The following is a 20,783-nucleotide window of genomic DNA, read 5'->3' on the forward strand; positions in this document are numbered from 1 at the left end:
CTGTACAGAGTCAGTACAAAACACATTTTTATCCGGGCAAGAAATATCACTTTAAGAATATATTGATAAAATCAAAAGTTAACACCTTAACAGTAACCACTATAGATTTTATCCAAAGCTCCAAATAAGAGAAATCATTTCGGTAACTAAAAGAACTTGGATTAAAACAACAGGGAAGGAAAAAAAGAAAAGCAACACTAGTACATCTCAGTCTATTAATTCTTCTATAATCAATTATAAATCTCTCACAAGAGAGGGAGGCATTCTCTTAATCACCATTCAAAGTCTTTGTTTAAAGTCAGTTTTGGCCCGCCCTGAATCCAACAGCAATTTCTCGGTTCCTCTACATCATGAATGTTTTTGGTAGAATAATCATCAAATATGGAATGATACTTGCCAGTTCTGAGAGAGTAGTATATGTTTTTCTTGTCTTTGATAATTGGCAAGTAAATCTTGTTACCCAATCCTCTTGGCGCAACAGGTTCTAAGAAAGACCCTCCAAAACTGATATATAGGATTCTATTTCCCAAACTTCTCACAATACGACAGACAATCTTGCGTGGTTTCATCATGGTTTTATTTACTTGTAACTTAGGTAGTTCAAAAACATGAATTGGTGTCTTAGTGTCACCCTCCTCAACCATGAATATTGCTAAAAGCTTCCCTTCATCACTTTCCACCAAGTAACTTTGATGAACTGAATCAAGCTTATCTTGAATAATGGGAATTTTATCATTATGATAAATAATCCAGTTACTTGGGTTGTCGTTTGGATCAAATACTCCTAATTCTCCATTCTCACCCAAACAATAGCACAATCCTTTGTGTAAGATTGGATTGCAATATGTTGATGGCGTAAAGTCTGGCCTTTTAATAATTGAATGGGAAGTCCAACGTTTTTCTCCACGTTTAATGAAGCCAAAATCATCCCACCTACAAATTCCAATAACAAAACAGTCGGAAGAAGTAGGCGGAGAAGAAAAACTCATGGTAATGAATGATTCTCTATCTGTGTATTTAGGGAGTTCTACTTTTTCCTTTGTGAAAGGATTGAAGAAAAAGACACTTAAATTGTCAAAACCAAATCCAGTCAAGAGCAACCAACCATACTTTGAGAAGCGAATACGTGCATCCAATAATTCTGGAATGTCGATCTCGCATGCATCGTGCTTTTGGTACGCAGGGTGAAAGAATGTGCATTTATGAGAGCCAACAGACATTAAACATGGAGATAGAGACCATGGAGAATCAGTTAAGGTTGAGACCGCTGGTCGAGGAAAAGAAGTGCTTGATCGCCATGATTTGCATATAACACGAAAGGTTGTATAGTCCCCAGCTAAAACATAGGAGGAAACTAAACATAGAAGCTCAGGTGGAAGATGAGACCAGGATCTGTGTAATCCCTTTTTATTTTCTTGATTTTCTTGATCTTCGGTAGAACATCTTACAATTTGTTTGGCCATGTGTAGTTCCACTCCCGCCGATTTCTTCCTTCTTTACGTAAAGGCTATATATTGGAAAGAGAAACAATATCACCCTTGTAAAGGTTTCTCAATATTGAAAGTACAATTATACAAAACGAATTCATATACTATCACAAAGTAAAGAGTTTCTCAGATAAAAATAAATTGAACACAAAATATTTTGACAAAAAAAATAGAAAAAAAGAAAAAGAAGGCAAAGGCAAATTTAAAAACAAGTCCTCCTACTAAAAGTGTGGTCCTAGAGTGAGGTACATCAATTAGAATTCTCAAAATACAAAAGCTTTACTTCAATATTACGAATTGAAATTTCAATAGAAACTGGATAGTAAAAGTTGTACATGATACCTTGATTTCGTTTAAAAATAAAAAAAAACAGATAAAAAGTCGATGATACCTTGATTGCTTTCAAGCTTCTTGGCTCAGAATCATCATCACCACCAAAAATCGATTGCTTTTCCTTATCAAAGGAATTGTTTCTGTCGTCAACCTGAGACTTCTAATGCACTATTCGGCTTTTATAAGCTATTTATTTAGACTCCTAATGCACTTGGAACTTAGTTCTATTCAGGCGGTGGCTTTCCTTGTCCCTGTGGGACAAGAAATAATAATAAGACTCCTACTAATGCACTTAAACTTATTAGTTCTCTGTTTAGACTCCTAATGCACTTAGAAGTTAGAACAGGCGGTGGCTTTCCTTTGAATAATAGTAATACGAATTGCACTTGGACTTGGAATACAAAGTTTATTATATATACAAAGTTTCTTCAATTTAAAACTATTCCACCACCAAATAAGAGAACTCTCAAAAGGCAAACGCCAATCAAATATTCTGTCTCTCAAGTGGTAGTGCATCTGCCTGAGTTTGCTCTTCCTCGTTCAAGGACTTCCCTCGGATCCAGGTTTTGATCTAGTTTTGTATTTGCTTTGAACTCTAATGAATTTATGTTCTTTAACACTTATCATCTCTAATTGCATATATATATTGAATTTGATTTATGATTCCTGATTCTAATCATGCCTTAGATTGATAACTAGCGCACTGATTTTGTGTTCTGGCTAAAACAAATCTTACTTAACAATACTTTCTGCCTCCATAATTGGTGCTTTTCATAAACCTTTGTTCCATTTAAACGCCGTTAGGTTTTTATATTTTATGTACTTCATTATATAAACAATTAGGGTTTTACACCGTCCTAAGTTGTTGGGCCTTATGTATTTTTTGTGTTATCTCTTTTTCTTTTTCTTGCTTCCACTCTCTTTACAATATTTTTTTCTCCTTTAACTTTAACATGTTCCCTTTTCATATTTGCAATTATTTGGGATCCTTACTCTCTTGATTTTTGGGTTTGATTGACATTGGTGGCCGAAGTTCTAGTTTTTTTTTTTTTTTGTGTTATTTTAAATTTTATCTTTTTGTCTCACATTTAAAAAATAAGTCATTAGAAACTACGAGATACCAAACTTTAGTTGTGCTTTGTAATGTGACCGTAGTGGCTTAGTTGATTTATATTTTGTATTTCATATACTAAATTAATGTGGTTTATTATATTTTGTATTTCATTTACTAAATGTGATTTTAATTGCTGACAGCACAAACAAAATGGAAGTAGCAAAAGTAGAGAAACAAAATACGCATTCCTATCCTGTCACAGCTTCTCGATTGTATCCTTGGCTTGTAATCCTTGATGGTAAGCAAGGACAGAGACAAACTTTCTTTGACTTATCAAAAAATCATTATCAGACAAAAAATATTCCTGAGATGTGCAACAAACTAATATACGGTTGTTCTCATGGATGGTTGGTTTTGGTTGATCCTAATTCAATGGATTGTTATCTTTGGAATCCCATCTCTTTAGAAAAGGCTCAACTCCCATCATTGGAATCCGTTAATTACAGCGGCTGCATTCTATCATCGTCTCCAAGTGATCCTGAATGTCATATCTTGTTCTTCAATAGATTGGAAAACTCTCTTTTGGTTTGTCAGAAGGGTGACTTTGAATTTAACAAACAAGTTGTTATATTTGCTGAAGATGTTGATTTAAAGAACTTTGCAATGGTTGGAAAAACAATCTATTGTTTGGCATCAAGATATACTTTGTATACAGCTGAAGTTGTGGGTCGAACAGTCCAGTTTACCCGACTTATAATGGAAGAACTTCTTTGGCCATCACCATTGGACCTTCCAAGATTTGAAGCTTTTTATGTTGAATCTTGTGGTGAACTATTTCTAGTTCACATGATGTTTTTTGGATTTCGCATGGAAGAGGTCTATGGATTCTTTGTCTTCCGAATGGATTTTGAAGAGAAGAGGTGGGTGAAAGTGAAGAGCATAGGAGATCGAACTATTTTCTTAAGTCAGCATAATAAGACTGGTTGCATGTATTCTTTGGCAACAGAGTTGGGAATTAAAACAAACTCAATCTACTTTACGATGAACTCCCAGAGACTTCTCTACGTGTTTGACTTGGAAAGTCTATGTATTTCAAAGTCTTTACCCTGTTCTACTGTAAGCCGTGATTTAGTACAATATTGGGTAATGATTTAGTCTTTTGGACCTACTGTAAAGCCATATGTTGAACCTAAAGTATACATGTGTTTGTTGTGGTTAATAGTTCTAATTATGAGTTGTAATATATGAATTTTTGTTATGCATGAATAATTATTAACATTGTCAGCAATAATTTTAGAACAATGACCTATTTGATCTACCTTTCCTGATGGACTCCTCACTGTCATTGTTCATATTGGATCATAAGAATGAATTAGTGTTTTCAAAGACTACTGCTAGGGATACCATCTCCTTCTATTACAAGTTTTTAACAAAATGATGCGCTAATTTATGTATTAATAACCTTTGGCAATTAAAAAAAAAAAAAAAACTCATATCACATTACAATCAATTAAAAAGCAATATACCATCAACACAATACCATCTGAAACAAATCAAAAGAAGAGCACAAATTTGGACGTAGGTTTAGGTGATAAGTCTTGTTAGTGTTAATCCTATCTTGTTTAGTTATTTTTGTTTTTTAAACACAATAATGAAAATTTTATAGCATATAACCATATGACAATTAAGTTATTAAATAGCTATGTTACCCTCTATGTAGCAACCTATCACATTAAATAGGGCGACAAGACCATTCTTATTGAGATACCTAAAGGCCCATTTGGGCTTTGATTTGCTTGTAGCTATTGTTGTGGACCAAAAATTCATGTACATTTTAGCATAAAATTTTGGTTTTTTTTTTTTTTTTGACAAAAAAATTCATGTATATTTTAGCATAAAATTTCTTTTCTTTTTTTTTCTATTTTACGTACTTGCTTTTCGAAATACACAACATTAACCTTGTGTGTGCAATATAAGATAAATACCTTAGAGAGACTCCTGAAGGTTAATATAAAATATTGAGATACACTTTAACCTAAAGGGCCTAAGTCCAATGTGAATGAGCTCAACTATGTTATATTATTATTGTCCACTCATTCTTCTTATCATTATTTAATGAACTTTACTAACACTTGTTCACACAAGATTATAAAAGACATCCGTGCATCCATTAGCCTCTCTATAGAAATGATTAAGCCTACTTTATTCACATTCCTATTAGACACATACACTCATTTATAATAAGTCTCAAAAAAGTATTAATGATCTTGCTTGGTTGAATAATATCAATAGTGGTCAGACAGTCAAGTTCAATTTCTAGGCAAGTAGTACCCATCTTTGAGAGCCCTCAACTCAAGCTTCAAGGTTGTTAGAATTATTGGCTAAGTAACTAAATTTACCATATCCCAAAAGTTTTGAGATAATCGGTAATTTAACATGGTATTCAAGTATGAAATCCTGAGTTCGATATCTGTCTCCTCCACTCTACGACTCATTTAAATTCCCACATGTTAGTCCTTATCTATCAAAAAGTAGTTTCGGCTCACTCATAAGTGGGAGTGTTAGAAGTATTGGTTAAATGATTAAATTTACCATATTCCAAAAGTTTAATTGGTAATTTAACTAAGGCTTTGTCACACCATTGCTCATGAAAACACTTTTAATCACATATCTCTATCACCTCTTCAGGTACCCCTTCCTCCCGCAACATCGTGATTCCTTATAGAGAAGTTGATTTTATTTGGAGGGGAGAGAGGGGAGGTATGTTGAACCTAACCAAAATAATTTTTTTTTTTATAATTCAATAATTAAAAAGGAATGGGGGATTTGAACAATAAGCATCTCTATTAAAAACACTACAATGTATTAGTTAAGTTACAAGATTTTTAGCTTAATTTCAATATATAAACAATAAACATATCCAGGTTTTAGAGAGAGAGAGAGAAAAAAAAGAAGAAGAAGAAGAAGAAGAAGAAGAAGACAACGCCCAAGTTTTAGTGGTTCACAATAGAAGGGAAAATGTTGAATAACTTCTCCTCACGACAATCATGTATATTAAGGTCTGGACCGTGCGATTTGAATTTATGTTACAGAGTTATATCTATGTAAAAACGATTTGAATTTATGGTATCATATAAAGCTCTTCTTGTCCAATGTAGCCTAATCATTAAAAGCTAAACATATTTATAAAAAGGAAACAAATTTTCAAGTCAATGTCTGTTCACATTCATAAAAAAAATAAAAAAAAAGAGGCAATATCTATTTACATAAGGAGTTCTGAACCACTAAGATAAACTTTTGGATAAATTTCACTAACCTACCCTGTGGTTTGGGCTAATGCCAAGGAGGTTCAAAACATTTCAAAACTAACCAACTTCATCCCTAAACCCAACTTGGTCCAAAACAGCGTTTAAGCCTCGTTAGTAATTTAAGCCTCTCCTCTCTCTCCCCTCTCTCAGATTCTCTATCCCTCTCTCCTCTCATCTCAACTTTTCTCATCCCCTCCTTAACCCTAAGGCTCCGTTTGGGAGTTCATAAGGGAATGGAATGGAATGAAACGATCATAAGGGAATGAAAAGAAATGGAGTGGAGTGGAATGTATTTAAGTAAAGGAAATGAATGGAATGGAATGAAATTAAATAACCTTGATTGGATGTTTTAAAATAAAGGAATGAAAATGAATGGAATGTAAGTAATCTTGTTTGGGAGCAACATGGAGGGGATGGAATGGAATCATTTTATGACAACATTACTATTAGACCCCTATTTTAAAATAAATGGTTGAATATATAGGGGTATTTGGGGAGTTTTATTAAAAAAATCATTAAATCTAATTTCATTCCCTCTCATTCCTCCCAATTACGGGGGGAATGAAAATTTGAGATTTTAAGGGAATATAGAGGAATGAGTGTTCTCTTCTACCCATTATATTCCCTCCTCATTAAACTCTCAAACAAGAGAATGAGTTTTCCATTCCCTCCATTAAAACTTCCAAACAAGGGAATGGAAAAATATTCTAAAATTATTCTTTTCGTTCCATTCCATTCCCTCCTCCCAAACGAGGCCTAAACTCCGATCAAATCCCTCAAAATATCATGGTTATTTCTAGTAGGCCATAGCCGCCACAAACTACCACTACGATGGTTATCTCTCTCTCAAGCTTAGTCATAGCTCCATGAAGCCCACACCACCACAGATGGTAGTTGAGCTCAACGATGCCACCACAACCACTGATTGCTACCTTCTCCTCTCTATCTTTCTTATACTCTTCTTTATTTCCTCCGGTCATTTATGGCCAAAATCTCCTTTTGTCATTGGTTTTGTGATTGGTTAATTTAGGGGGTTTTCTATTGGCTTTAGGGATTTAGTGATATTGATTTGGGTTTGTAAACTAGAGTACTAGGTGTTTTAGGGTTTGGAAAAAAGAGATTTTGTGGTTGATTTTAAAATGGCTTTGGATGTACAGCTCATATAAATGTTATGCATGCTCCATGTATATGAATGTGTGTATATGTGTCTAAGTCAGTGAGTGTGTGTAAGATTTGTTTGTGGTAGTGGGCTTTGTAACAATTTTGTGGTGAGGCAGTGATTTTGTAAAAAATAAGCTTCTATTTCTACTAGAAGATGATGGGAAATCTGCATCTCGACCACCATTGAATACATTCCAGCCCCACATTCTAGCCTGTTCATATCAGTATACTGCTTGAGAAATATGGGTATGACAAAATTTTAGATCTTAATTGTTTTGTGAAATTGACACTTTCCCTCACTCAAGCTTTTTATTTTTGGCATAGGATGTTCATGAATTCAAAACTAAATCATAGGATTTTTACGTTGGTTTCATGTGGTTTTGTACAAGAGAATAATCTTTTGTTTTGGCTGTCTTGAATCTCTGTATATGAATAATTAAGATGAGAGAAAGAGAAGAGAGGGATGACTGACAAAGGAGCAAATTAGAGAGAGGAGAGGGAGAATAGGGCACAAACTAACGGGTCTAACAATGGTTAGGGGCTAACTCGGTTTTAGGGACTAATTTGGTTTGTTTTGAAATATCTTGGACCTAATTGACATTAACCCAAATTTCATGGTAGGTTAGTGAAATTTGCCACAAAACTTTTTTTTACCACCAAAAAAAAAAAAAAAGAAGGCAAAGGCAAATTTAAAAACAAGTCCTCCTATTAAAAGTGTGGTCCTAGAGTGAGGCACATCAATTAGAATTCTCAAAATACAAAAGCTTTACTTCAATATTACGAATTGAAATTTCAATAGAAACTGGATAGTAAAAGTTCTACATGATACCTTGATTTCGTTTAAAAATAAAAAACAGATAAAAAGTCGATGATACCTTGATTGCTTTCAAGCTTCTTGGCTCAGAATCATCATCACCACCAAAAATCGATTGCTTTTCCTTATCAAAGGAATTGTTTCTGTCGTCAACCTGAGACTTCTAATGCACTATTCGGCTTTTATAAGCTATTTATTTAGACTCCTAATGCATTTGGGAACTCAGTTCTATTCAGGCGGTGGCTTTCCTTGTCCCTGAATAATAATAAGACTCCTAATTAATAATGCACTTAAACTTATTAGTTCTCTGTTTAGACTCCTAATAATACACTTAGAAGTTAGAACAGGCGGTGGCTTTCCCTTGAATAATAGTAATACGAATTGCACTTGGACTAGGAATACAAAGTTTCTTCAATTTAAAAACGCCAATCAAATATTCTGCCTCTCAAGTAGTAGTGCATCTGCCTGAGTTTGCTCTTGCTCATTCAAGGACTTCCCTCGGATCCAGGTTTTGATCTATTTTTGTATTTGCCTTGAACTCTAATGAATTTATGTTCTTTAACACTTGTCATCTCTTTTTGCTTATATTGAATTTGATTTATGATACCTGATTCTAATCATGCCTTAGATTGATAACTAGTGCACTGATTTAATTTGTGTTCTTGCTAGAACAAATCTTACTCTCCAATACTTTCTGCCTCCATAATCGGTGCTTTTAATAAACCTTTGTTCCATTTAAACACCGTTAGGTTTTTATGTGTTTTTTGTACTTCATTATATAAACAATATAACCATTCAGGGTTTTACACTGTTCTAAGTTGTTGAGCCTTATGTATTTTTTGTGTTATCTTTTTATCTTTTTCTTGCTTTCGCTCTCTTTACAATATTTTTTCTCCATTAAATTTATTCCCTTTTCATATTTGCAATTATTTGGGGTCCTTACTCTCTTGATTTTTGGGTTTGATTGACATTGGTGGCCGAAGTTCTAGTTTTTTTTTTTTTTTGTGTTATTTTAAATTTTATCTTTTTGTCTCACGTTTAAAAAAATAAGTCATTAGAATTACGAGATACCAAACTTTAGTTGTGCTTTGTAATGTGTCCGTAGTGGCTTATTTGATTTATATTTTGTATCCCATATACTAAATTAATGTGGTTTATTATATTTTGTATCTCATATGCTAAATGTGATTTTAATTGCTAACAGCACAAACAAAATGGAAGTAGCAAAAGTAGAGAAACAAAATACGCATTCCTATCCTGTCACAGCTTCTCGATTGTATCCTTGGCTTGTAATCCTTGATTGTAAGCAAGGACAGAGGCAAACTTTCTTTGACGTATCAAAAAATCATTATCAGACAAAAAATATTCCTGAGATGTGCAACAAACTAATATATGCTTGTTCTCATGGATGGTTGGTTTTGGTTGATCCTGATCCTGATTCAATGGATTGTTATCTTTGGAATCCCATCTCTTTAGAAAAGGCTCAGCTTCCATCATTGGAATCCACTGATTACAAAGGCTGCATTCTATCGTCGTCTCCAAGTGATCCTGAATGTCATATCTTGTTCTTCAATAGATTGGACAAATCTCTTTTGGTTTGCCAAAAGGGTGACCTTGAATTTAACAAACAAGTTGGTATATTTGCTGAAGATGTTCATCTATGGAACTTTGCAATGGTTGGAAAAACAATCTATTGTTTGACATTAGAATATACTCTGTATACAGTTGAATTTGTGGGTCGAACAGTCCAGTTTACACGAATTATAATGGAGGAACTTCCTTGGCCATCACCATTGGACCTTCCAAAATTTGATGCTTTTATCGTTGAATCTTGTGGTGAACTCTTTCTAGTTCACATGATGTTTTTTGGATTTCGCATGGAAGAGGTCTATGGATTCTTTGTCTTCCGAATGGATTTTGAAGAGAAGAGGTGGGTTAAAGTGAAAAGTATAGGAGATCGAACTATTTTCTTAAGTCAACATAACGGCACTGGTTGCATGTATTCTTCGGCAACAGATTTGGGAATTAAAACAAACTCAATCTACTTTACGATGAACGGCCAGAGACTTCTTTATGTGTTTGACTTGGAAAGTCTATGTATTTCAAAGTCTTTACCTTGTTCAACTGTAAGCCGTGATTTAGAACAATATTGGGTAATGATTTAGTCTTTTGGATCTACAGTAAGGCAGTATGTTGAACCTAATATGTATACATGTTTTGTTGTGGTTAACAGTTTTAATTATGAGTTGAAATATATGAATTTTTGTTATGCATGAATAGTTATTAACATTATCAGCAATAATTTTAGAACAATGACCTATTTGATCTACCTTTCTGATGGACTCCTCGTTGTTATTGTTCATATTGGATCATAAGAATGAATTAGTGTTTTCCAAGACTACTGCCAGGGATACCATCTCCTTCTATTACAAGTTTTTAACAAAATGATGTGCTAGTTTATGTGTTAATAACTGTGGGGTCTTGAGCTTCGGCTGAGAGCATGGGGCTTTGGCCGAGATCGTGAGTAGTCCAAGTCCGAGGAGGAATATCTTCTCGGATAAGCTAAACGCAGATCAGATATAGATCCTAATGATCAAAGTGACCTTCTAAGAAGCTCTAATGATAGGGACGAGTATCATGAACATACAAGAAGGATAAGAACTCAAAAATATCTAAGAGAAAGCTGCTACACCGCATTGAATGCCCTAAAGATAACTTTCTGACCGCATTTATGTGGAAAAGAAACCTGAACAGTGTTACGTCGGCAACCACAACTCACAGAAGGCCAGAAAGGGTGTCTGATGGGACAAGCACTCAAGTGGTGGCTCAAAGGATCAACAAGTGTAAGATTAAGATCATCTAAAATGAACTATATAATGGAAGAGACCCTTCATGAAAAGAGGATGAAAAAAGGAGAAGAGAAAGCACTGTAGCAATCTCAACAACTCCTGTAACCATTGTCATCCAATATATATTAGAACAGAGCTCCTCGGACTGTGCCGAGGACAAACTTTCTCGCACAAACCGGGTTCGATTCTTGTTGGCTCATCATACAAAACCATATTAACTATTATCCATGCACTAAAGCCTAACTCTTTGACTCACTCTCTACAAATTTATTGTACTGAGTTCACAAGGCCAAGATCCCTTACATTTTGGGTTTGGTCTGAAAATCGTGTCTCTACAATAACCTCTAGCAATAATTTAAAACATAAAATAAAAAAAATAAAAAATAAAACTCATATCACATTACAATCAATTAAAAAGCAATAAACCATCAACACAATAACATCTTAAACAAATCAAAAGAAGAACACAAATTTGGACGGAAGGTTTAGGTAATTAAGTCTTGTTAGTGTTAAATCTATCTTGTTTAGTTGATCGGCTTTATTTTAGTTTTTTAAACACAATAATGAAAATTTTCAATATCATATGACCATATGACAATTAAATTATTAAATAGCTATGTTACCCTCTATGTAGCAACCTGTCACATTAAATAGGGGTTTTTCAATATCTTGGACACTCTATAGGCTTGTGACCTCCCAAGTGGGCGACAAGACCATTCTTATTGAAATACCTAAAGACCCATTTGGGCTTTGATTTGCTTGTAGCTGTTGTTGTGGACCAAAAATTCATGTACATTTTAGCATAAAAATTTGGTTTTTTTTTTTTTTTTGACAAAAAAATTCATGTATATTTTAGCATAAAATTTCTTTTCTTTTCTTTTTTTTTCTATTTTATGTACTTGCTTTTCAAAATACAATACATTAGTCTTGTGTGTGCAATATAAAATAAATACCTTTGGGAGACTCCTTAAGGTTAATATAAAATACTGAGATACGCTTTAACCTAAAAATTAATGAAGAATAAATATTTTATTGAAAAATCTTGTAAAATAGATAAACCGATGTGGGTATTTTGTAAAAGTGATGGTGTAAAATAGAAAAAATAGATTTTTTGTGTAAAATAAACAGAATCTTTTACACATGTTGATGCGGTTGCTATTGCAATCCTTACAGTTCCCTAAACCCCTCTATGATTCACATTTATATAGTTCTTGTACGTGCAATATTTACATGATTGAACCCTTAGTTATCAATCAAACTTACACTTCTAAATTTAAATTTACAATTTTTATCCTAAGCTACTAATGAATAAACAAATGAAAACATTAAACAACAACAAATTTAAACACAAATTTTCCAAAACCAACCTCGTTGCTCACAACCGAGCCTTCTCCCACAAAGGGCTCAAACTTACCATTGGCCAACAAAGCACAAAAGCAAAAGCTACAATTAGAAACACAAAACACAATCATTTCTCTCAAACCACTAAAATCGTGACCTTTTGGCCAATGTGCCTCTCAAAACACAGTCAACTATCCCAAAATTCAAACTTTTGTATCATCATAAGATTTATAACCTTCTCATTATTCTGGAACTCTCTCACACTGTTGCTCTCTTTCCCCTGCCTTCTTTTTCTTTTTATTTTGTTTTCACACTTCAGTCAAACGAACTGTTTTGGCTCCACAAAAAACGAAATTTGGCCAAACGAAAAACACTGTAGGTAGAGCTCTTTCATCTTTTTAAATGTGAATTATATTGCTGTGACAAACAAGGATAATATTTTAAAATTGTGTGGCATGGAATAATTTATATATATATATATATATATATATATATATATATATATATATATATATATATATTTGCAAATATTGAACACAATGGGAATATTCTGGAGCTCAATTTTAAGTACAAAAGGCCTTAAGCCATATTACAACCCGGTACTTGAATCATACCTTTATACACAGCTTTCTCCATAACATGGCAAAATCTACTCTTAACAAGACAAAGATGCTACTGAAAATGGTCCCATAACCATTCATCAATGGCAAAGAACCTCAAAAACTTAGATGTTCCGTTGGTAGAGTCCAGCTGGCAAACGTTGTCCTGCTCACATCTTTGTCAATCTATAGAGAAGAGTCAGAGAAACTTGAAGCAAGTCTGAGCTGATTGTGTTGCTTTTAGGTCTATCCCTACAGTTAATATAATTACCTGTATAATATAATAGCCATAATATATATAATATATGTCTAGTAAATTTTACTTTCTTTATACAATATTTGATAAAACCAGACTTCAAAAGCTAGTCAACTTAACTCGAAGAAAATAAATATAAATAACTAAAAATAAATAAATCACCATGTGGTGCTCATCATACAAACCACACACTACCACTATCGAAATATAACAAACAAACATCATTGTCTTACACTCCCCCCAAATGTTTAATGTAGTTCACAATGATCGGATTCAAATCCAAAGACTCCCTGCACGAATACGACTAATGGTCAAATCACATTAATAATTAGTCCTCTATGAACTAAAGGGATGCTTCTAAAACATTTATACAACAATGACATAGAGCCTCGGTCACCAACTGCTCCTATAATGGTCCAGCATAGATAGGTATATGACACAGTCCTCAAGTTTGTGGCATTAATCAATGTCAATACGTTGACTTAAGCATTATTAATAAATAAAATTGAACAAAGCATGATTAACACATCACACCTAAAACAAATATCTTGAGTCAATAAGGCTGAGTTTATAGTTGTGTTTCTACAATCATGGTTTAGATTATTATATGATCAAACCATTTTTTATATTTTATTTTAATTATATTATAGAAATACTTTCTTTAGTTTGCATATGATTCTTAATTAAGCAGTGCATCATGAGATTAATTAGAAATATTTACTTAATTAAATAGCCCCATCCCCTCCCCACCCCAGGAGCACTTGAACCCGGGTCCTCAAACCCCCCCAAGCCTTATGGCTTAGGGAAGTACCAACTCACCCAACATGCCAGTGCATCATGCATGCTAACAGTAGTGTTACATAAAAATAAATTACTAGACATAATCAAGATTCATAAAAATCAATCACTTGCATAACATATTTTTGGTAATTCAACAAAATCCCCTCTAGCTAATCATTATGACAGAAAAATGAATGTAATCTATAGAGGAAATTATATTGCATACAACATTCTGTAAATGCTCCAAACAAAAGATATGTTTGAGACAAACTGATGTATCATCAAGAAGATTTTGTCATAAAAGAATCAAATTAACGATTTGGGTGTTCAGAAATTATCCAAGTGAAAATCTGAAAAGAAAAAAGGTATCATTTATCAAACAACTAAATGACTCAATATTTATTAAGTATTTCAAAGCAAACCAGTACCTTCTGGGACCAACCACCACAGATTACCATAGGTTGATTTGCCATCAAACCCACCAATTAACAGATGAAGTGAACCAATAGATGTCAGAGAGTGGTATGCCCAAGGAGCAGGGGGCTCGTTGCCAGTCAGTAAGCGCTTCCATTGTGCACACTTATTTGCCAAAAAGAAACACAAATTTTTCAACAAACAACTATATATGAAACAGTAATTTCTACAGCTTGTTTCACCCCTGCTAGCAAAATTTCACTGATGAAATGCTGAAATTACACGTGTGTTGCTTATTTCTAAAACAAGTTATGAGAAATCTATGTTACAACATTGGGGCTTTTCCATGAAACCAAACAATGCATGCATTTTTGTCACATAATCAAAATCATTTTTGGCTACAACACATTTGAACAGCGCCCACTAGGTATCTTGTGAGATGCATGTCCATGGAAAAAAGAAAAAAAAAAAAGAGAAATGTTGTCATTGATGTCCTTTAATCTATAGTTCTGAAAATAACCTCTCTCACACCACTATTTTTTATTTTTGAATTTAAAAGGTAAAATGTAATTTCACATGTAAATGTCACACTTCAAAGAAAACTGTTTTAAAAATAGAACAAACAACTTTATACAGGTAATAGTCAGAATATCTATAGCATGAACAATATAGAACGTTCATTAACATCATGATGACACATCCAGCGCATATCTGCTAGGAATCCAACCAACAAAGTTTTTAAGCACTCACCCCAATCTAAAACAATGCAGTCACTGTAATAAACGTCATAACGACTCAACCAACCACCAGTCCCATGCCCTCCGAATAACAAAAGCTGCGAAGAAAAAAATTTAGCAGTAACATTTAAGGAACTATAAGGCAAAAAGTTTCAGCATTGACACACAACACATGAACAGAAATCAACAAGGAGAATATAAAGGCCGCTGAAGGTCGTTACATAGTGCCCTCCAGAGGTCACAGTATGACTACAGTGAGAAGAAGGAGCTTGACCTGGAAGCTTCAACTGGGTCCATCCAGGTGTTTCATTTTCTTCCTTCCACAACAAAGAAATGACACAAATTCAACTTAGTTTACAAAAGAACTTCTAATAGAACTATTTTAATTATTCTCTAACACTCAAAAACTGATTGAGAAATATCACTTCAAAAAAAGCATATGCAGGCAAGGATTTCTTATAAGTACTTGTTAGAAGACAGAAATACACCTCATTGTCAAATAATCATGGACTTCTCCACAAATTAAATTCAGAGAATAGTTTCTGAATAGTATTTATCATAAACAAATTTACATGATACATCCATTAATCTATAGAAGAGATTCGTTCATTTTACGCATGTTTTGGTAGATGGCTTTGTACACTGAGATCCAACCACTGCTTTAAACTTTTTTTTTTTTTTTGATAGGTATGAAAGATTTGTATTAAAAAGAAGCTACTCCATCAAAGAGATGAAGTAAATGAAGGAAATATGTACAAGCAACAAAGGAAAACAAAACAACTTATGTACAAGGAAAAAGTGAATCTAAGAACAGCAGAATGGATTTCGAAGAAGTAAAACCCCACGCACAAGACCAATCAAACAAAGTGCTTGCAAAAAACTCTAAGAGCTTATCCCTAGAATGCACCGAATCTTCAAATATGCTCTCCCTCCAAATAATTCACATCACACAATGTGGTACCAAATTCCAAACATTTGAAGAATGCTTTCCCAACCAATTCCTCCAACCAACTAGCAAGTCAATAACTCTTTTAGGTAGAACCCAAGAAATACCAAAAGATCCAAGTGCAAAGCTCCATAACCAAAATACCCTCACCACAGTGTAGAAGCAAATGATCCACTCTCCCCATTACATTTACACAGACAAAACCAATCCATAATAGTGCAGCCCCTCTTCCTCAAATGGTTCGTTGTGAGAACCTTCCCCCATGCAGCTGTCCAAACAAAAAAGGACACACAACATGGAGCCTTCACACCCCAAATACTCTTCCAAGGAAAAGTAATAGAGCTTGATGCCCTCAATGCACCATAAAAGGATTTTATATCAAAATCCCCCTTCGACCCCAAACACAACCTCATCTTATCTCCACCCTCAATAGGAGGACTTAGCAACTCCAATGTACGAGTAAAGGCCCCCACCAACTCCATCTCCCATTCATTAAAACCACATTGAAACCATATATTCCAATTCCATCCTTCCTCCAAAGTGTGACTCACCACCATATCTCCCACAGATGCCTCCCTATAAGCAACAAGTTCAAATAGCTCCAGGAAAGTTCCTTTCAATGATTGATCTGCACACCAATGATCAAGCCAGAACCGGATTCTACTCCCCAAACCAATCTCAAAGGAAAGGAAGTTGCTAAAACTCTCCCAACCTTTCCGAATGCCCCGCCATAAACCACATGATGGAGGACCATGGCAACAATCGTGCAAAACATATAAAAGGCATCCTAAGACTTTTAATTAGTATTAAGAGTTAGGGGTATTTTAGAAATTTTATTTTTTCTGGAATGGGCTGTGTTATTAGTCCATTGGGTTTTATTTAAGTTTAGTTATTTAATTTGGGTTTAGTATTAAAGCTAAAGGAGTCCAAGTCCAAGTTTGTGTGATGCTGACTACTCCTAGGTGTGATGCCAAGGAACCTAAGAGCGATTCTTAGGAATTTATCTTTTATTTACTTCATGGTTACTATTCACAGCCCTGTTCATAGCAACCTAAATCTGGATTTTCACCTTTGTTTCATTCCTAAAGCCCTATTAAACCTTGTTTCCCCTTGTCCTACATCACCACACCCATGTGCTTTGAAGACCACCCCCCCCCCCCCAATTCCTCCCCAAATTTCAATGCGATCACACGCCTCCATAATCTTGTCTCCTCAACCCAATAACGCTACAACCACTTACCCAAGAGAGCTTTATTAAAGGTAGTAATTTTCCTAATCCCAACCCACCATCAACAAAAGGATAACACACCTTAACCCACCCTACCAAATGAAGTTTATGCTCATCCACCAAACCACCCCAGAGAAAAATCCCTCTGTAACTTCGAGAATATTTCCAAATTAGAGCCCCACATTGGATTTCTTGTGTATATATATCACTCATCAGTGCTATCATGTTCCATGTAGCATTGGCAGGTAAAATCCATCACATAGATTGGGATCTATATCTACTACGTGAATGGAAGAGTCTAACATCAGAACTGTGTATGACATTACTTTTAGAAATTCATAATATGCCATATCATTGTGTAATTATAACTGCAATCCATTGCAATCATTCTATTCACAATAATGGATTGGTACCTTAGGGCCCATTTGGTACGTGTGTTTAAACAAAAGTTTTCAGTTTTTTTGGAAATACGTGTGGGTGAAAAAGTGTGTAAAAATACGTGTAATGTAATTTAAAATCTGAAAACATGTGTTTAAACACATGTACCAAACATGCCCTTAGTCACAGTATCTTTTCAAGATAGGTGATCCTCCACATGTTTTGTAAAGGAACTAAGAAAGTAAGAATATAATGTTGATATAAACTCAATTTGGAACTTGAGGAATAATTTTTTAAGAACAAAGAAATATGCAACCCAAATGAAATAATGAAATCAAGAAAAAGAGATTTGCCAAGCACAATGCAAAGAAAAGCTAATGATCTTGATGAAAATTTTAGAATACGCTTGGATTACTAAAGAGGATTAGAAAAAAAAAGGAAGGAAAAAAAATAAGAAGAAAAAAAAAGTAACTATTAAACTTCTTCAATAAGACCCTTCAAGCCCCATAAATCACCCAGAATTGGCCCACCACCTCCTATTTAAGTCAAGAACAAGCAGCCGTGTCAGTTACAAACATCTTAAAAGAACACAAGCAAGTAAATAAGTATAAGTATAGTTCTGACAGCAGCACCCAAAAAATCAAAATGTAATTAATTCAAACATTTTTTATAATAATTCACGGCATAGATGCCTTTAGTAACAGAGATATGAGAAGTATCTGAAATGAAAAAGTTGATAACAATGATATCAAACATACATCTCTCTGCACCCTAAAAAAAGGGCTACTTTTGAATGCAAAATTTTAATCAAGATGAAAATTTTAAATTCAATAATGACTCATCACCAAACATTGTTTCTAAGCAATTATGAAACCTAATCCCTATGTGAGCAGACAGAATAGTGGTAATGATCCATATACCGACAGCTCCATCCATTCTAGTGATACTATTTCACAGAGCAAATCACATCCAATCTAATTTTAGTTTCCACCATTATAAAACATTCTCTCCTTAAATTTTTCAGGAAGAGAACATAAAATAAATCTGAAAAGACATAGAAAATCATTCCGCTTTTTTTGTTTTTTGATAAGTCAAGTACCTAAGATCTACACCAGTTATTTGATAAATTATGCTGCAAAGATAAATACTGACGCTCACATAACAATTTTCCGGTTCCCAATGGCTGAAGCTGCAGCAAAATCTCGTGACAAAGGTAAGTCACCAACACTGGTGAGCTCAGACCACTGCCATACATCTGGAATAAACATAACTTCCATAAATCCTCTTAGGTCAAGGGTCGTAAAACAAGCACTAGTATATGAATTTTGTGACACATCCATCATTACTATGCTTTCCTGAAGCTGCTATGTAAGATTCTTACCTGTATCTAGAACCCAAAAGTCACCCAACCTGAAAATCCATCCTCAGCATTAATAACAAGACTGAATTTTGAGCTACAAAGCACAAAACCTGTGGACAGCAAACATAAAGCAGAGTATGTGAACAAACCTTTTACTACCATAACGCCCACCAAAGATGAACATGTGACAATCAATGGCAACAGCAATGTAAAATGCCCGTGGGCTTGGACCTACCTGGTCCTCAGACCCACTTCCAGTGCACTCTGGCTGAAACCAAAGTTTGTTATCTGAAAATCAAATCCAAGGATTGAGAATCTGGAATCACATTCAAACCACCCCCCTTCTACCAAAAAAAAAGTCTGGGAAAAAAAGTCAAGCAGCGCTAAATTAATGTAGGTTATTGTCTCCTCTGTCTCTTTCTCTGAAACACACATGCACACTCCCCAAATACAGTCACTATATTAACATAGCGTAGCTTGGGTGAATAAAAATTCATGAAAGAGACCCACAGGCCCCAGGTTAAGTCTTCAATTTGGAACCATAACTAATTCTCTCCCGGGAACAATAATACCCTAGGGGCCAGGGTGCCCCAGAAGAGCAATACAATCAAGAAGCCCAAAATTAATGCATGTCTATATCCAATTTGTCTGTCTGAAACCCACATTAGGGCTAGTCAAGCCCACCCAAGCACGAGCTGCGTGACCAATGCCGCCTGACCCAGACCAATCCAAAGGATTGTGGTTGACTTGGAGGGCCAGGGCAAGCAGCATCAGGGGGTAGCTTTTAATTTCTTTGGGGTTTCAGGCATGTCTCGTGTGAGGTAATTAAACAAATCTGAGCGAAAAAATTATATATTTAAGATTGATGAACCCAATCCTCTTCTCTCTCTCTCTCTCTCTCTCTCTCTCTCTCTCTCTCTGTGTAGTGACAAACATGTAGACGGTCTTCCTCTACTCTCCCCTTTTTTTATTGGTAAGTTTTCGCACACAACAAGTGGGATATTGAACCCAGGAGCCTACCCTCCACCCCTTTTTATGCTCTACCAATTTGTTCTCAATTCTTACCCAATTTCTCCCTCTCTTCTAAACTTACCCTCCACCCCATTTTCCTTAATCTATTTGGCTTGTGAGAAAATGGGTAAAGTATGAGAGGAAATATCAGATTCCTTCAAACCCGAGATTCAACTGATAACCAACTATCCTATTAACACTTGTTAACAGGTGGTTACACTCATCTTGTCGGTCAAACAACAGGCGGAAGCATCCTTCACATAACAGGATTTAGTAGACCGGTGATTTGACAACCTCCCCACCTCCTCGCTCAACCCAAGCCCAAACGATATGTGATCTCCCTTAACTCACATACACACCATATAGAATAACAACAACCAAGCTTTCTCTCCTCGTGCTTTGCTTCCCACCATTGTCCATGTCTCCACAGTTATACTAGTGTTCAAATCCGGAAAATCAGATTCAAAGCTGAGTTCCTTTTTTTTTTTAATCATTGTTTTATTTTCTATGTGATTTTGTTTTTGAGTTTGGCTTCATTTTTGCTGTACTAATTTTTTTGTTTTGTTTATCTTCTTAAAAAATAACCTATGATCACCTATAAAATATAATTAAGAAAAGCCAAAAAAAAAAAAAAAAAAAGTGAACAAAACAGTAATATTAGAAATACCCAGAAAGCTAAATCCAAAGAATTTAAAAGAATGCTAAGGAAAACACAGATTAAGAACAA

General features: G+C 34.6%; 4 protein-coding genes across 4 annotated transcripts; 2 read left to right on the forward strand and 2 right to left on the reverse strand.

Moving 5' to 3' along the window:
- Positions 1–272: 272 nt before the first annotated feature.
- Positions 273–1,463, reverse strand: LOC142616525 (F-box/kelch-repeat protein At1g57790-like). Its single transcript, XM_075789360.1, has one exon. It carries the CDS (start codon positions 1,461–1,463, stop codon positions 273–275), a length of 1,191 nt encoding a protein of 396 aa, XP_075645475.1.
- Positions 1,464–3,084: 1,621 nt separating this feature from the next.
- LOC142616526 (uncharacterized) lies at positions 3,085–4,029 on the forward strand. Its single transcript, XM_075789361.1, has one exon. It carries the CDS (start codon positions 3,085–3,087, stop codon positions 4,027–4,029), a length of 945 nt encoding a protein of 314 aa, XP_075645476.1.
- A 5,342-nt stretch (positions 4,030–9,371) lies between these two features.
- On the forward strand, positions 9,372–10,322 carry LOC142616527 (putative F-box protein At5g66830). Its single transcript, XM_075789362.1, has one exon. It carries the CDS (start codon positions 9,372–9,374, stop codon positions 10,320–10,322), a length of 951 nt encoding a protein of 316 aa, XP_075645477.1.
- A 4,726-nt stretch (positions 10,323–15,048) lies between these two features.
- Positions 15,049–20,476, reverse strand: LOC142616528 (protein GLUTELIN PRECURSOR ACCUMULATION 3-like). The gene is made up of 7 exons (XM_075789363.1): positions 20,416–20,476; positions 19,195–19,333; positions 19,067–19,095; positions 18,844–18,940; positions 16,334–16,739; positions 15,355–15,450; positions 15,049–15,231 (listed from the first exon to the last, which is right to left on the reverse strand). Exons 1-7 carry the CDS (start codon positions 20,474–20,476, stop codon positions 15,049–15,051), a joined length of 1,011 nt encoding a protein of 336 aa, XP_075645478.1.
- Positions 20,477–20,783: the final 307 nt, after the last annotated feature.

Source organism: Castanea sativa, chromosome 11, assembly GCF_040712315.1.
Source record: "Castanea sativa cultivar Marrone di Chiusa Pesio chromosome 11, ASM4071231v1".
NCBI classification, from domain to species: Eukaryota; Viridiplantae; Streptophyta; class Magnoliopsida; order Fagales; family Fagaceae; genus Castanea; species Castanea sativa.

What these genes read in the sequence shown, in the direction of transcription:
- LOC142616526 (XM_075789361.1), top strand. Translation starts at nt 3,085, where the DNA reads ATGGAAGTAGCAAAAGTAGAGAAACAAAATACGCATTCCTATCCTGTC.
- LOC142616528 (XM_075789363.1), bottom strand. Translation starts at nt 20,476, where the DNA reads ATGGACAATGGTGGGAAGCAAAGCACGAGGAGAGAAAGCTTGGTTGTT. An exon ending in GGTTGTTGTTATTCTATATG is followed by an intron (nt 19,334 to 20,415) that starts GTGTGTATGTGA and finishes TTTGATTTTCAG; the next exon opens with ATAACAAACTTTGGTTTCAG. An exon ending in GGGAACCGGAAAATTGTTAT is followed by an intron (nt 16,740 to 18,843) that starts GTGAGCGTCAGT and finishes TTTGGGGAGTAG; the next exon opens with AATCCGGTTCTGGCTTGATC.
- LOC142616525 (XM_075789360.1), bottom strand. Translation starts at nt 1,463, where the DNA reads ATGGCCAAACAAATTGTAAGATGTTCTACCGAAGATCAAGAAAATCAA.
- LOC142616527 (XM_075789362.1), top strand. Translation starts at nt 9,372, where the DNA reads ATGGAAGTAGCAAAAGTAGAGAAACAAAATACGCATTCCTATCCTGTC.